Source organism: Anoplopoma fimbria, chromosome 1 (genome assembly GCF_027596085.1).
Source record: "Anoplopoma fimbria isolate UVic2021 breed Golden Eagle Sablefish chromosome 1, Afim_UVic_2022, whole genome shotgun sequence".
Classification (NCBI taxonomy): Eukaryota; Metazoa; Chordata; class Actinopteri; order Perciformes; family Anoplopomatidae; genus Anoplopoma; species Anoplopoma fimbria.
In genome coordinates, this window is record NC_072449.1 from 17,551,225 (window position 1) to 17,568,844 (window position 17,620).

The following is a 17,620-nucleotide window of genomic DNA, read 5'->3' on the forward strand; positions in this document are numbered from 1 at the left end:
CAGGGCAGTACTCTGTGCAGGATCCTCCTACTTTTCTGACCAATGTAATTCGAGTATACACACACACACACACACACACGACTACATGCAGAGACTCGCCTGCCAGGTCGAGCATACTGATGCATGCACCAGAGCGTGAACATTGTATTTCCTCTGCTGATCTGCAGTCATGAATGCTGACCTATTAGTCAAATAAATGTCAATTAAATAAGTAAAAGTGAGGCAGAAAACTACACCTACACAGGCTAAACTCCAGTATTACTCCATTGTGCCAGACTTAAAAGCAGTAAAGACATTTTTTTAATTTTTTTTTTTTTGAATGGCAGGCCCATATTTTTAAAGGTTTTTTTCTGGTATCCAAATAGCTGAAGTGTGCTTGAGCAGCTCACTGAAACCAAAGCCAGCTATTTCACTGGAGGCGGTGTTGACCTCTGGGTTCTCCACAAAAGGGAAGCAAGCCAAAAACACTTCCACGCAGTTAAAATTAACATAAATGTTTCACTTTTCTTTTTGTTACACACTGTTTTATTAAGCAATTAGAATAACAGCACATCACAACATCACATGACAAATTTTTATAAAAAAAACTGATCTTTATTTAAATCCAAGTTACAATGTTGATGGTGTACAGTACAACATAGTAACAGGGCATTACGGACATGAAAATACAACTTTCAATTTCATTTCTCAAGGGCAAAGGGGAAATAAGTCTTCACCATTTTGAAACAAAGTTAGTTATCAAATATTACCCCAAAGTATTGTGTACTACAAACTACACACAAATGCACTTATACTTAGATGTACCACAAGAAACAAAATATTGAAAGACTGCATCTTATTGAAGAAGCTTTACTGTAATAATGGAGGTAAGAGTGGGGAACAAAACAAACTTTGTAGAAAATATCAAAAAAAAAAAGTTCTAAAAAAGTCCCAAAGCCTTTACATAAAAATTTCCAAACATCACAGTTGCGTGTTCAACAGAAATATTACAAGGACTCTTCTGGGCTGGCTCCACATGATTGTGGCAGAGCTATCTACAAAATGTGAGGAGAGCAGTACGTCAGCTCTCAGGCATACATGTCCTCACGGTCCGCATTATAGATCTCACCCTCCTGGAGTGAGGCAAAGTTTAGGAAGTGCGAGGGCCGGTGGACTTCGTGGTAGAACTCCTTGGGGTTGGCCAGCTGTAGGTCGTACTTCATGTTGGGGTCATGGCGCACACCTGGAACAAGATGATCAAAAGAGGTTATTTAAAAATCACCTATTCTGCCAATTTTAAATAAGATACAAACAAGAACCAAATTTCATCTAATTAAAGTGACAAATAGAAGGACCTCTGATAAATAAATAAACTATGGCTACTGACCCATGAAGTTGTAGTTCCAGGACACCTGTCCGGGCACCATGAAGAAGCCCAGGAAGCGATCAGAGAGCAGCATCTGCACCCTTTCATAGTGGGACGGCAGGTAGCCTTTAGGGTTGTTGCCCTTGTCCGTGTTCTGCCGGCCCCACTCGTAGCCACTGGGTGTCAGCTTGTAGGCTGTCAGCGTGCACGAGCCCGGGGTGAAGCTAAAACATAGAGGTTAAATACGTTTAAATACCATTAAGCAACAACCATCACTTTACTATGTGGCTGTAAAAAATCTCTTTAAAACAGACAAATGAAAACCAGCAGTAGCAAAAAAGGTGTTTTCAGTCTTTTACATCCTTATTATCTGACAATGAAAAGCACAAGGCGATGACAACGGGCAAGAAATAGCGCACAGATGTAGACGCAAAGAGGTCACTCTAGATCTGGAATATAAGCTTCCAGATTTTACTGTCAACAGTCATGAAACATACCTGCAAGTGATGATGATGGTCTTTTCTCCGTCCCAAGAGGGGTTGTCAGCCATGACCTTGGCATGGGTGGTGACGTCCTGTGGGGACAGCTGGGGTGACTCATTAGGCTGAGTATGTATCCAGCCGAGGGGCTCCATTTCCTGTTTACAGAAAGGAAAGAAGTTAGAAATTGTTGGTACAACCAAAAAAATATTACAAAGCAGTGGTTACAAGTAACAAGCATCCATTAAAAAAAATACATGTAAGAACGAGCTGCAATATTCTCTCAAAATGCACGTTTCTCTTACTTTAAGGTATTCATGACCCGGCAGCTGGTTGGGCAGGTGGACAGTCTGATGTGTCCCCCACTGTGGCACCATGACGATACAACGGATCTCCTTCACCTGGGGGTTGTCTGGTGGACTGGTGCCGTACAGGTAGCCTGCAATCTGGAACAAAACAGCGCACATCAGTTTCCACAGGCAGTTTGTTGCTTTACTTTGCACAGACACAAAAGGAAAGAGTTCGTCCATCAACTGCAGCTCTATGAATCCTACCTGTGCTCGCAGATCTGAGATGCAGATGAACTTCTTGAGGACGTTCTTGGGCAGGATGTAGGTGTAGCCCGTCTCCTTGATGTCGTCAGACGACACGTAGATGTGGTTGGTTCGGAGGTGGAGGTTGGCAGCAGATATGGCCCTAACAGGTGAAGCACAAGGAACATTTAAAGCCAACTGAGATGGAAACCTGTTAGGATTACCTAGTTACTACAATAAGCTATTATGATTATTTTTCTTTATGTATATTAATGTCATTTCTGAGTGAAGAAATGCTCAAAACAAATTCAGTCTGCTTACCTGACTCTCCATTCAGTCTTGGAGGAGAAGGTCTGGGTCTCATAGTTGGAGGTGGTGGAGGTGATGATCTCATCACCGTGCTTGTTGACGGTTCGGGTCTGCGTGGCCGTGAGCTGCGACTGCTCTTTGGTCTGCTTCTCAATCTCAGCGATCTGCTGGCGCTGCTGTGACGGAGCGGAGATCTCCATACCCAAGATGATGTCACGGATCTCAGACTGGGTCAGTGAGGCCACGTTCACACTGGAGGAAGGCAAAAGAAGCATTGATTACTAGATACAAGTCTGGCTTTAATTATGTACTATGAAGTTACTGAACAGAACATTTGCATACACAACCATCTGAGTAACATACTGTATTTACTTCAGGCAAATATTCAGTCCATGCATTAATACTCACTTGTTCTTTTTGCCGTAATCTGCCAGAATGAGATCCTTGAGTTGCACTTCCACCTTGATCCACTCCTCGTCAGTGAGTGTGGGCCAGATGTGGTGAGGCTCGGTGATGGTGGTTTTGTCAGGTTTCAGGATCACCTTGGCACGGTCGTTGTTGACGTGGAGTGCCCTTAGGATCAGGATGAGTCGAGAGAAGGCCTAGAGGTTGGGACGAACAACAAAACACAAACTATTTACACAGGGGATAAGTTGATTTGCACCCTAATGAGTTTTTGTTGGGAATTAGCATGGATCAGCTCCGGTAAACAATACAGTACGATAGAGAATAATTCAGTATGATCCATTAAATCCTGTTTAAGCTTCTTTGTGGGATAGAGCGATACTCACTGTGTAAGACGAGATGGTCTTGAGCCAGTCGTCGTAGAGGTTGAACAGCACCATCTGAGGCTCTGTTGCCTTCAGGATCAGGTCTCCAAACTTCTCCACCTTCAGACAGGCTTGGAATGGCAGCTGCAACTCAGAACCTTTGATCACGATGTTGGGGAAGTCAAGCAAGTGGACCTGCAAAGAGAGAACAACAGCATTAGATCAGGAAAGCATTGGCGGGATGATCCAAGTTTTAGAAATTACACTCCATGATCCTTCAAGGCCTGTAATTATTAGAGTGGTCATTAGCATGAAAGAGTCTTACCTCCAGAGGGTCCAGCATGCCCTTCCTGGTTACAATGATCTGTTTGGGCTGCTCTTCCACGGGGAGGGAGCGAATCAGGGCAGCCACTTCCTCAGCTGTCTTCCACTTGGCCAGCTGCAAGGATTAAGCAAGAAGGAAGTTAGAATTAAATAAAGGAATGTATCTATCTAGCCACTTAGGAGGGGTAGGAAGGTGTTTCTGAGAGAATCAGTGTCACTAAGTTGAGTATTGTAGAGTAATGAACTTGATAAATAACACACAAATTCAAATAAATAGCAGTTATAATAAACAAGTATTGAGAAGATCAACCAATCTAGATACATTATCAATTTAGCTGCATTGTTTCTGTAATACAAAAAAATGCAACAGCAGTAGGGGGCCTTTTCTCTGAAGATATGTAAAAAGCAACAACAAAAAAACCCCAATGAGATTCAAAACACAATAGGAATCAGTATAAATCCATATAAAAGCTGTAGATAATTAAAGTGAGGGGTGGAGGAGCAGAGCCGGGTCGTACCTGTCCCAGACGTTTCTGTCCGGCCCACACAGATGTGTGAATGATCTTGAGGAAAAGCTGACCAGTCCTGGGGTTGAAGATGAAGATAGCTCCATTGATGGGCTTTGTGGTCAAGTTACCCTCAAAGGTCTGTTGAGATAGACACAGAATAAATGTGACTGAATTCAGAGGATACATTTTAATATTCCTTTGCAAAAACAACATATTCAGAAACTTAATTTTCATTATGTCATTCTCATGCGGTCCTCACCTTGTGGATGGTGACTCTGTACACGTTGGTGTCGTCTACAAACCAGATGATCTGGTTGGAGAAGAGTTCACCGTAGTTCTGTGAGGACAGGTAGGGCTCAGTGGGCTCGGAGGAGTACAGCTGCAGACCTTTGCGGATGCGCTCTCTGAGTACGTACAGGGCAGGGTTGGCCTTCATGATCTTGGCCATGGCCTGCTGGATCAGAGGCTTGCTTCCTGGGAACCAGTTTCCATAGGCACTGTGGAGGAAATTAAACCACAAAGAGTTAAATACTAACTCTAGATATTTTTTTTTTCTTTGACGTTTCCTCTGTTGATACCCAGAGAATGAAATATTTCATGGAGGTCAGAGCACATCTACCCAACAACACCGTTTGAACGGATTTACTAATGAAAGAACAAGTTAGGAAGATAGTGTGAAGTCTCCCAAGGCTACTTCAGAGCGTACTTGTTGACATGAACAAGGGGATGACAGAATTCAGGCAATGCTGTCAAACATTTGCCATACATAGTTAATTTTACAGCTTTTTTGCAGCTAAGATACTTATGCTAGATCATTAGATCACATTTTAACTTAAATAATTATGAGGAACCACATTTTTACGTTTCCCTTTGCCGTCGTACTGGTCATGTACCTGTGGAGGTTGTAAGCCAGGTCGATGGCAATGAGCACCCCGGTGGGGGAGGGGTAGATACTCATGTTGTCGGTGGTGTAGTCCAGGAACTTGGCTCTGGCGTAGCGCTCGATGTCATGGGAGTCATAGTCACCCCAACGCAGCTGGATGTCGATCCAGTACTTCTGTGTGGTGGTGCTGTCCATCACGTCCCTGTAGGAGGAGGTGCACATTTTAATTCATTGAAGACAAGATAAAGGACATTTAAAATTATTCCATTATGGAGTTTAAGAAACCCATTGTCTTCAGAGCACCGACTGTAACTTGAATAAACTCATTGATTTATTTTCTGAAAGCACAAGTCATGTAAAGATAATTTGGAAAGTCATACTTTGAGTCAGCCAGCAGAGATGGTCGAGAGACGTTCCACTTGTATGATGCAAAGAGGAGGATGTCTGCACAGGAGGAGTTCATCTTGTACGACTTCCTGGGGTGGATGGTCTCCTTCTGCACTGTCTCAATCTCAAGAGCATCCAGCTCCTGATCAAACACCTGAAAACAAAAACGGGAAAAAAAGTTATTAGCAATGTGGGAAGAACAATCACAAAGCAAGTGAAAATCTAATTTAGGACAAACTTCAGAATGATACACTTCTGCTGTTGTGTTGAGTGAAAACCTCCATGAAGAGGTGAAAGTAATTAAACCTACTTGACAGAGATCCATGACGATGCTCTCATGAATCTTCTGCCACAAGTGAGCCCTGAAGATCTGAATGAGGGAGATCTTCAGTGTTGGGATCTTGCCGTGCATAAAGATTCCTGTCAAGTCAAGTTGCACCTGGAAACCCACATACACCTAAGAGAGGACAGAAAATGTAGACAAAGACAGACATGTTTAGACCATTTGGACAGTTCTTCATTCATGATTTCTTCAGGTAGCTCATAATACATTGATGGATACATTTACAAATGTTGGTTTTACTAACGTTGGCTCTGTTGATGGTGGGTGACCACCAAAGTGTGAAGCGACGGTTGGGGATTTGGTTCAGACCAGACCGCTGGGCATTGGTCAGCTTCTTCCATTTCATGGACTCCTCAAAGCCACTGGCCTTTTCCCTTAAACCCAGAAATTGAGACAATTGATGCTTTTTGTAATGAAGGAATATAACACATCCACAACTTGAAAAATCAGCTACAGGGATATGAGTGTTATGGGAGGAAAATAGAAAACACAGTACAGCAAGTGTCTCAGGTAACACACTTTGGCTCACAGAACAAGAAATTATCTTCTTTTGATAGATGTTTGAGCCGTAAAAGGATCAAATTCTTATTTCTCTTCAATTCTCATACGATAAGCATTCTTAGTATCAAGGTGCTCTCACCAGAAGAGACCCTCCCAGGTGGGAAAGTAAGTGCCTTTGAAGAGCGTGTGTTCCAGGATGCCCTCCACTCCACCCAGAGCCTGGATCATGTCTGTGCGGTAGTTGTTCAGGTTCCACAGTTTGCCGTCGTGCCTCTGGTGAGTCCACCAGAACGGATTCTGCTTCAGCACCTGCATTCATTCAAGACAGAGATATCAATAGATGTATGCATGTTGGTGTCAAAGTGCAACCTTCGTATATCAACATACACAAGTCAGCATTTCATCATGAAAACTGTAAGTAAATAGCGGTTTGTTAGTATTAGAATCAACTCAATACAACTGATCAGTGGCACATGATTTCATCCCAAGACACTTGTTCCTCTCAACCCATCAGTGGTGTCTCCATCATACCTGGTACTGTTTGAAATCTGTCCTGACTCTCCAGCCTTTGTCATAGGCCAGTGTGTGTCTGTCCTTCTGGAAGAGTGTGTTGATACGGGGGATTCCTCTGTCCCATGAGTCCTCTAGATCTTCCAGGGTCAGACGCCTGAAACACAGCAAACGCACTGCTATTTAGCTTGTCTAATTACAGCTCACATTTGTGTTAATAATACTATTAGATCAGAGCAGAACAGCAGATCCTATGAATCCAATACCTGTTCTGGGCAATGGCCTCCTGTCTTTTGAGGGCGTACTCGGCCCAAACTCTCTGGGAGTCGATGAACTCACTCTCCCATGGCTGAATGTAACGATACAAGTTAGGAATCAGCTGGTCCTCCTCGTGGCTCATTCCGGACCTGAAGTGGGTGATTCCCACATCTGTCTGCTTGGACCACCTGGTGGAATTAAAGACCAGTTGTAAAGACTTGAATTTACAAGATAATTCACTGCCAATAGATCTAGACAACAGCAGCCTGCATGCTGACTTACCGAAGGTCAGACTGTGGAATAAGCACGTGGCCCATGGACAGCATGCCAAGGCCACCCAACTCTTTGGGAGTGTAGAAGACCACAGGAGGGAAACGGCTAGGCATTTTGGAGTTCAGACCAATCTTGATACGTGTCTGGATCTTGTTCTCACACTTCACCAGCAGGTCCAGGAGCTCCTGGGTGTTGACCACAGCCTCACGGAAATACGTCATCAGACCAATCAGAGCAGTGTTCCATTTGTTCACAATCTGGAGGGAAAGAGAGTACATATACTGAACTATTCTGACAAGGTAATTATCACTTTTCCTTTTTAAATCACATATTACACACTCTAGTTCTTTGAGAGAAGGTTGTCAGCTGACCTTGGTGAATGTTGTGGATCCAGAGGCCATCAGGATCTGACGCACCCTGTTGTGGAAACGCTGCATTGATTCGTCATCCACACGCAAGAAACACTGCGCCGTCCTCTCTTTGGTAACCTACACAAGACAATACAATTCAGAAACTTTAAAACAAGATTGTGATTATGGCAACTTTAAGATAGATTCCATGAGATGCATTTGTCAGTACAGTAATGTATTTGATCAATACTCTGTATTGACCAATATCTAAAGCCCAGGTATCAGATCGGTGCATCCCTAGTAACATGACAGATGCTTATTTTGGGCATCAATTCCTCACCTCGTTCTGCAGGTTCCACACGCCGTCCTTGTGAGTAAACTCCTCGTAGCTGGTGCGGCACTTTGGCAAGATGCGGCACTCAAAGCCACACATGTTGAAGAGCAGGTTGGGGTTGTCTTTGCTGTAGACCGACACAAAGCTGTTCTCCCACTGGACAGTAGTCACAGATCTGGGCAGGCGGTTCTTGATGTCCCAGAACACAGCACGTCCCCTGAGAAGAATAAGATTAGAAAAAGATATTAAGGCTATTTGTTTCTAAATGCAAGTATAATGTTCCCTATATGATAAGCTTTAATAATTAATATACAGCTTGTTTAAGAGGTGGAACTCACAGGTTGACATCGTGCTTCATCAGTCTCATGCGGGCATCACGGGGCCAGCACTTCTTGTTGTTATAACCCACTATGTTCTCGTTGTTGGGGTCCGGGTGCTCGGTCAGGTACCTCTGAATCAGATCCCTGGCCTCATCAGCAGAGAACCTGGTGGACACATGAAAAAGCCATGACTTAAAATTCATCAACAAAAACCTCCTTTTTAATTCCTGTTCAGAAATCTGTACCGTTTGGCAGCAAATGCAGAAGCTATACACCGTTACTAGCTTAAGTAATTTAAAAAAGAACAGGCAGTGTAAAATGCATGTTGTCCATTAAAGCTTGTGTAGCCAAAAAGCAATATGTGCAAAAAGCCATGTGTGGAACATCTTTATCATTCTGGTGATTCAATCTCACCTGAAGAAGATGTGGATGCGGTCGATGTAGCGGCAGTACAGTCTGATGGGGTGGGCGCTCTCCGTGGGTGTGTCTTGGAAACTGAGGAAGTCATTTGGCATCTGAGGCGGGCCGGCCATTTCACTGGCACGGTGCAGGCCCAGCACCAGCAGGTCCATCACCAGGCCGTAGTACTGAACAATGAACGAGGCAAACTGGAGCCCCCTGATGATGCCGTAGGAGTTGGTGTGGTTCATATCCTAGATGGACAAGAGACAATAAGGAAAACGTTTAGATCAAGTACAAGTAAATACATAACTGCATGTATGTCTACACACACGATAAGAGTGTGCTTACCTTGTAGTTGATGACCACGTTGTTCTTGGCTGTCATGTAATCAGCGATGTTGTGGTCAACAATGAGACGCAGCAGCCTGTTGAGCAGAGTCAGATCAATCTTCTCGTACATCTTCTCATAGCGGGACTCCAGCATCACGTTGCACTCTCCCTCTGCAGTCTCCCACACGTCCTGCAGGTTGTTGATGCCTGAGGAGAATTAACAAAAAGATTATGTTTGACTTTTGGTCCTTTTAACAGAATGGTAGTCATCAGATGAGATGCATGTTATTAACAAAAGTTTAATCCTACCTAAAAGGCATACTGAGGTTTAACATAATATGATCAGACTTTAAACACAGTAAACACTTATTGGTTCTGACCTTGGCACCACTTGTAGACCAGCAGTGGTGGTGGTTCAGTGTCGGCGGGTTTGATCCATGGTGGGAAGAGGCGTCTCTTGTCCGCCTCGTACCACAGGTACTGGTCAAGGTAGGCGTCGGTGATCTTCTCCAGGGGCTCCACATCATAGACGGGCACCAGGTGACTGTACAAGTCCATGAACTCGATACCCACCTGCAAAGAAGAAGTAGTTCTTAGACTCGACAGGAATCGCATATGTGTAAGACACGTTTATAACAATAACAATAAGTTCAAGCTTTGACAGTCTGCTTAGAGCTAACCTTTCCTGCAGTGGTTTAAAGAAAGTGTGCTGTAGAAACTTCACCATTAACTAAAAATATCATCACGTCTTGGTCCTTACCTCTTTGAAGGCTCTCTGGGTGAGCAGGTGACGTTTGATTCTGGACAAGGCCTCGTGAGGATTGTCGTAAGCCTGCTCAATCAGCCCCAGCTCCTCCCTCTGACTCTGGTTCAGACGAGACTTCACACTAGGGGAAGCAGAAACACAAACGATAATGTAGAAAACATGTTGCTGCATTTGCTGATGAAGTTGTTCAAGCTGAAACTGTGTTTACCTGTAAGCCTCCTTGAGCCTCTCCAAGGCCAGGATGAGCAGTTTGGTGTCGTGCTTGTAGGACAGTGGAGGGAACGGGATGGGTGAGAACCGACGGCTCTCCAGCCAGTGAACAGTGGTGGTGTAAATGGCTACCGCCTCTTCAGCTGTGATGTAGGGACCATCCTGTAGGCAGGACAAATACACTTCATTAACAAATATGGCAAAATGCTATAAATAAAAAAACATGTGGCATAAGAACAGCTTTATGTAAAGAAGAATGTAGTACAAATTAAGTATAAATTATAAGAAACAATATCTGAATGGTGTGGAGAAAACTGCAGCTGCAGCCAGAGATAAATAAAAGACACACCATTCATTATAATATTCCTCAAGTTCTTACGCACAGGCAAGCAGACCAATGCAAGTGCGCCTTTGTAAGAGGACTTCATCAAGAAAATGCCTTTGAATTTGTTGAGTGCATTACAATTACAATAATATTGACGGTGCAAAAAACACAAAAATACAGCTTTTAATTGAATAGAAATTTCTTTTTTCCCCTGTGCTTTACCTTCAGGTAGTTGTGCTGTCTCTCCTGCTCAGCTTTCAGGTACAGACGAGTCAGCCTCCCCAGGTTCTTCTTGCACACCGTCTTGTCCACAGTGGCTCCACGGCGGATTCGCTCACGGTTGTAGTGGGCAGTGTTTGTCCACCAGTCGGCCTTAGCCTTCACGTAGCGCAGGATCATGTTCTCGATGGGAGTGGGCAGACCTGGCACCTGTAATGAAAGTCAGACATATACTAAATTTAAACAAAGCAGTGCTTTAAGTATTCTGTGAATAATCATTGCCTTTCCCCCCAAAAAAAACCCCAGCCCCTCTCCCATATCACACTCAGTTACAGTGGAAGTGATCTCTGTAATGCACTGACCTTCCAGGGGATGTTGGCCTTCCAGCACCTCCAGGACTCACTGAGATGCTGCAGGATGGTTCTGGCCTTGTTCTGTTTGATGCCCTCGGGCATCATGTCCAAGATGTCGTGCATCACAGCGGCACGCAACTCCAGGTCAAAGTGAGACTCCACACGCTGTTTGGTGACCGTCTTGGCTACGCCCTTGGAGTGACGTCCTGTTTGGGGGAATTGAAAATAGTTGTTGCTTAAATGTTTTTTAAGTTCCTGCAGACGCAAACCTGTAAGCAACATAACCCTAACCCCCACGTGTGTTTATGCATACCTTCAAACTGCCTGGCGAGCAGATTTCCCAGCCACCTCTCCAACAGGGGAGTGATTCCCCTCATGAAGAACAGCCACACTCTCCAGCCGGGAGCCCAGAAGCCACAGCCTGGACCTTTGCCCACAGGACCCTGTTAAAAAAAAGAAAAAAATCATGATGAACCAAACTTAAGCTGGCAGGCTAAAATAATTTTGTTTAGTTTGTGGAAACGCTTTCTATTGAAACCAAACCTAATATCTCAAATACACAAACACTTGGTAGATGATATACTTACAGTGTTGAACCTGTAGTAGATGAGATGCTTTAGATCTTTGCACATCCGGATTTGTCTCATCAGCTTGTACTTGTAGCGGTACATGCCGGTCAGCTGACCAACATGGGCGAAGATGTACTGCAGCCCATCAGACAACTACAATTCAGAGGCAAAATGCTGGGATTAGTCAAGCGTGAAATGACTGTAAAATAATAAAAGTTAACAAATGTTAAAACATCACCACCATCGAACTCAATACATAACAGTTTCAAGAACTGATTTCTCAAGAACAGCAACAGCAGTGCAGGACCCCAATATTCTTATTTGACATTTGCTTATTGTTCAGTAGTTTTTAGGTTTTCAATTTTGGGTATTGCCAGATATTTTTGTTTGTTTTTTTAAAAAACACAGAAAATACACCAAACCTTTTGAAAATGTATTAAACAATACTGAAGAATAACAGAATACTTGAAATGTAATGTCTTTAATTAAATTGAAAGACACATATTGCATTGATATGATGTTCATCTAGTGTGATGGCAAAATAATTTAAACCTGGGCTTCAGTATTGAAGTATTAAATAATTATAAATAAAAAACATGTGGCATAAGAACAGCTTTATGTAAAGAAGAATGTAGTACAAATTAAGTATAAATTATAAGAAAAAATATCTGAATGGTGTGGAGAAAACTGCAGCTGCAGCCAGAGATAAATAAAAGACACACCATTCATTATAATATTCCTCAAGTTCTTACGCACAGGCAAGCAGACCAATGCAAGTGCGCCTTTGTAAGAGGACTTCATTGAAAACATGCCTTTGAATTTGTTGAGTGCATTACAATTTTTATTATCATATTGCATTGATATGATGTTCATCTAGTGTGATACAAAGGAATTGTGCTGCTTTAATGACACGAGTCCATGCTGTGACCAGGTGAGTGCGCTGCAGGTTAACATTTGTTGCTGTACTAACCTGGAAAGCGTCAACATTTCCCAGTCTGTACTGCACGTGGCTGTCCACCACCAGCTTGCTAAGACGCAGCACCTCTCTGCACAAGTGGAAGGCGTTACCGAATCGGGACTTCTTTCTTTCCTGGGGGACAGAAGCAAGAACACAGTTGTCATTTATTGGAATTAATTGTAATTTTTTCTATTTGCACCAGAATACAGAAAGGGACTTTTAACAATAAAACAGAGCGTAATCAACATTTTAGCTCTGCAGTAAACAACAACACCACCAGATGGATCTGCCCTGGAGATTGTACCTTTGTGGTCAGTGTCTTGACAGGCTTCAGGTTGAAGTTGTAGTCGAGATGCAGGTAGTTGAGGTTCTTACGGTGGATAAGCAGATTGAGCATGTTGTAACCCTGTCTGCAAACCTGCAGACCCACCTCCACCCAGTCCAGCTTGGTGGACTGAAAGAACTTGGTGGCCTTGAAGGAGCGGAACAGATACCTGAAAAACAGATTTTAAATTTAACTGAAGAAAACTCATGAGCTAAAGAAAACAGCTTCAATTAGAAAGACGGGGTTAGAGGAAACCAATGAAGTGTCAAAGGATGCTCACCTCTTCTTCTGGGCTTTGGGTGGTCTGTGTTTCAGAGCATTGAGCACATAGTACTTCAACAGTTTCTGGTACGACACACGCACTTTCACTGGCTGTCCTGCAGGGCAGTGCTCACGGTACCTGGACGAAAACGTAACAACTTCCATTTAGAATATCCCAAAAATGATCATTAAACATATGAATGAGATGCACACAATTTTCCACAAAGCCGACCCATCAGTTTTCAATCTGTAAATGATGAAACATTTAGTCTCGGTCCAACGTGTTGATGGTTTTCTCACCAGTTCTTGATCAGCGGGATGTCGATGGCACGCCTTGTGCGCCCAGATCGGAGGTTGAAGGGTCTCGGAGCCCACAGCAGAGCGATGCCGTTGGCAGTGTTGTCTGTGTAGAGTGGGGTCTCCTTGAGGAAGGGCTCCACATACTCAGGAAGCTCAAACTCCTCATCGTCATCAGGCAGAGGCTCCTGACTCTGTGGGTTCAGGAAATTACAATGAGAGTTTAAGGGTTAGTTAAAGAACAGCTAAATGTAAGGAAGAGGGATTTCAGTCATTTTCATTTCTGCTGGAGTTTTACCCCAAATCAATTATAACTTGAAATAATTAGAAGCAATATCTGAACGGTGAAGGGTCAACTGCTACTGCAGCTGGTAAAATTCCCCATTCATTTCAATATTCCTCCAGTTCTTACGCACAGGCAAGCAGACCAATGCAAGTGCGCCTTTGTAGGAGGACTATATTCAGAACTTGACATGTGATGCGAGATATTTTCACAGCTGACAAAGGCAGAAGTTGGAGAAACAGCCACAATCATCCACACTCACCTTGACAGAATGTCTGTGTGAAATGGGGTTGATCAGCGGATCAAAGTAGAACGCTGGGAGATCTGGATCCTCTGTCTTGATAAACACCACGTTGGGTGTGTGATACCTGCAAAAGGTAGTTATGAATATCTACTAATTTCTGACAGTCATTAAATGATGTTCAGCAGCAAGTTACATCTGAATATTTTTTATTTAAATGTAATTAACTTTCAATGAACTGCTACTTAAAGAAATAACCAATTCATTCATTTATTGATTTCTTACCAGGTGAGGTGGACATGGTGCGGCAAATTGTTGTACAGGTAGGGGAAGGCGATTTTGTACTCTGTCCTGATAGGCTGTCGGATGATAATCTTGTTGATGTCATTGAACTCATTCCAGTCTTCATCCCTGCAGGAGACAGAGGATCAACTAAGGCACAAATCGTCTAGCATCTACTCCTACTTGTTTTGTTTGGGGTAAAACAGACGACTATTTAAACAATTACATGAAACACACATTTTCAAAATGCAACATGAATAAAAAGTCTAACAAGGTGGTCATGTCAAGTGCCTGCACAATGCAGTAAAATGGAAAGTGTAAAGTCTGTAGGTCTATAATTTATCAAAAGGTAAGAAGTCCTTACTGGAGGTTGATGTCCCTAACCAGTGGCTCAAACTTCGGTCCCCCAGGGATGGCCATATTCAAGGCCTTGGAAGTGAAGAAGGCTTTGAGGTCAAACAGATAGAAGTAATTGAAATCCACCAGGTCAGTGAGCAGCTGATTAGCCAGGCGGTACAGTGTGGACATCATGGGCAGTGTGAACTGCCAGCGACGGTAGGTGGTGCCATTCACAAACCTGAAGGGGACACAAATTAATTGTTGTTTGATTCTTCTAGATGCAAATCAGCTGAATATGCAAGACTTAAAATGTCTTTAAAGAGTGACGTGATGGCTTACTTGGCAGTGTCTTTGAGGGGTTGGTGCTCATAGAGCCACTCTGCAACTGAAGAGTCCTCCTCGTTGTCCAGCTCCATCTGGATTGCCTCCAGTGGCTCCACATCAAGGATGTTGTCAGCGTAGTCCAGCGGCGGCTCCTCATCATCAAATGGTGGAAAGCGCATCCTCTTGAAGTGCCGACGATCACGTTTCTCACGTCGCATCATGATCCACATGGTGCTGGGAGGAGGGTAAGGGATACCAATGATTATAAATATGTTAGAAATACAAACATGCAAGCACCGTGAACTACAAACATGATACACAAATGCATCACCCAACGTCACACTCTCTCTTACCCCCACTGGGCGATGTAGACTGGCTCGATGACCCAGGGGATTTCATTCACAAAGGAAATAGCTCCAGTGATGTGGTAGAGGACAGGCACATCTCTGATCTGTTCCCAGGGCATAGGCATGTTTTCCAGCAGCTTCAGTACAGCATGGGGCATGTACTTGAGAGCACTGTTCAACAAAAAGAAAGACACAGGATGAGCAGTGGCAGGGGTGATGGATATTCTTTTAGCAGACAATCATTAAGAAAATAATTAAAAGATTTGTTTTTTAAACCAAGAAATTATGCACAAAGACAATCAGTTTTAAGCTTACACCAAAAAATACACTAAGTTTTACATTGATACGTTTACTATGGTGTGAATTATATTTACCCGAGGTACACCCTCTTGTCATGACGAAACTTTCTATTAGTCATGTCTCCATGGTCCCTGATGATCTTGCGGACATGTTCAGGTGGCATGTCTTCCTTCTGCGCATCAACAAAGCCAAACTTTCTCTTTTCCGAGTAGCGCTTTGCCTGCAAGTGCTGCCATTTTCTTGCTGTGAAGTTGGAGGAAATAAAAAAAAAATAAAAAATTATTCAGGTGCACTTTTGATATATCACTGTAGTTTTTAACCACTCCAGGAATATGCTGCAGTGAGTGAAAGTCAACATACCTTTTTCTTGCAGTTTGTCCTCGGACATGTAGTCTGGGACAGGCACCGGAGGGGGGACACCTGGGGGCATTCCTGGAGGGGCCCCTCTGTAGGGGAAGGTAGCTGCCATGGCGCGTCACTACAAATAACAAAACAACAATTTTCAATCAACAATAGCCCTCAACATGTAGATTTGATTTCTGTTTGATATCAAGGAGTGGGGTAAGTTAGAATTAAAAATAAATAATAAAATAAACATAAACATGATTACACAACAGCCACATTTATGAAAGCCTCTCCATTACATCAGGACACAGTTATTACAAAACCATGTGACGTTTGAGAAATCCTTACATTAAAATTGATCTTGTTAATTCAATAAAAACTGGTATTTGTCTCCTTAAATATAAAACATAACTATTGCACATTATCTTATCCAAGTAAAACTAGCATTGCCATTCATTTGGTTAGCTGGTTAGCCAGCTAGCTTAGCAACATGGCTTCCGTTCGGCACAACGCTGTGCAGACCTTTAAGAACAGCGGACTCGACTCATTACCACTTCGGTGAACTTCACAGAACAAAACGCAATTAAATTATTATTTTAAAATCGATGCACAACAAGTTCACGAACAATCAAGTCGACGTCGGCAGTCTAGAGTTAGTTTGTTAGTTGGGCCAAGCGTGGGTCTACTGCTAAAACTAGCATAGCAGCTAACAACTGGATGCTAACAAAAAACGGGAACGCTTTAGACGCCACTCACCTCGCTACCTTCACTTCCGGGGTGATTTCTTAACGTCGAAGACACGATCGGCTACCACAACATGTCTCTCTCAACGTTGTTTCGTCCTTTTTCCCGATCCACTGTTGTGTTGGTTTGTCTTCGTAAAACTGCAGCACGCACGACGGACGACGGCGGCCACACGATGAACGCAGCTCGCTGGGATTCACGGAGCACCGCTACGCCGGATATACGTTCTGACGTAGAACTAAATGCTCAGGGCTCTACGTCAAAACTTACGCAAGCGTTGGACGGGCGCAATTTTCTCAAGTACCCGGATGAGTCCGGTTCCGGCGCACTGCTGCCCCCTGTAGGGTCGGAGTGTAACTACAGGGCTTAAACAACAAACAGAAAGGCTACATACCGCTGTTATGTCCCTCTCTAGATAAGTGGATCCATTTATGCATAGATTTACTAAATATGAATTCAAAATGTTTTCATGGACCTACTCCCAGTTAATATGCTGAGATGTTATTTATTTATATATGTTTTTTCTTACTTACTTACTTACTTACTTACTTATTTAAAATACTTGTTTGTTTTTTTCTTTCCTTTACACTGGAAATATCTTGATTATTGGGTGATTATTTTGTTTTTATTTTTTTTTTTATCTGCTCCAATAACTCATAAAACAAACCCTGTAGACCCATGCATTATTTTGACACAATTTTAGTTTGATACTGAGATTTGAGAGTATGATATGCAACCAGTAGGCCTACAGAAAATGCTTTGTTTTGCTTTTACTTACATTTGAGTGTGCTCTTAAAGTACAGACGTACAGAAGTGGTACAATGAAAGTTGAACTGTGTGAAATTTGATTGAAAAGCAATAAATAATGTGATTCTTTTCTTTTAGACTTTTACAATGATCAAAGTAATATATAGAATAAAAATACTCACACTTTGCTACTGAAGTATCTGCTTTTTCCAAGATATTTTTCTTT

The 17,620-nt window shown here is 42.9% G+C and overlaps 1 protein-coding gene across 1 annotated transcript; it reads right to left on the reverse strand.

Annotated features, from left to right (window-relative positions):
• Positions 1-572: 572 nt before the first annotated feature.
• Positions 573-16,884, reverse strand: prpf8 (pre-mRNA processing factor 8). The gene is made up of 43 exons (XM_054620277.1): positions 16,660-16,884; positions 15,919-16,036; positions 15,633-15,801; positions 15,265-15,429; positions 14,927-15,145; positions 14,613-14,825; positions 14,252-14,377; positions 13,988-14,093; positions 13,446-13,636; positions 13,165-13,284; positions 12,864-13,053; positions 12,572-12,691; positions 11,620-11,754; positions 11,346-11,475; positions 11,042-11,238; positions 10,683-10,889; positions 10,134-10,297; positions 9,920-10,046; positions 9,540-9,732; positions 9,179-9,366; positions 8,843-9,081; positions 8,447-8,593; positions 8,115-8,325; positions 7,796-7,912; positions 7,434-7,681; positions 7,160-7,339; positions 6,915-7,050; positions 6,523-6,692; positions 6,127-6,256; positions 5,850-5,996; positions 5,533-5,693; positions 5,163-5,354; positions 4,529-4,766; positions 4,279-4,407; positions 3,762-3,875; positions 3,458-3,631; positions 3,075-3,268; positions 2,679-2,918; positions 2,379-2,520; positions 2,130-2,270; positions 1,843-1,982; positions 1,367-1,569; positions 573-1,222 (listed from the first exon to the last, which is right to left on the reverse strand). Exons 2-43 carry the CDS (start codon positions 16,025-16,027, stop codon positions 1,068-1,070), a joined length of 7,017 nt encoding a protein of 2,338 aa, XP_054476252.1. The 5' UTR covers positions 16,028-16,036; positions 16,660-16,884; the 3' UTR covers positions 573-1,067.
• Positions 16,885-17,620: the final 736 nt, after the last annotated feature.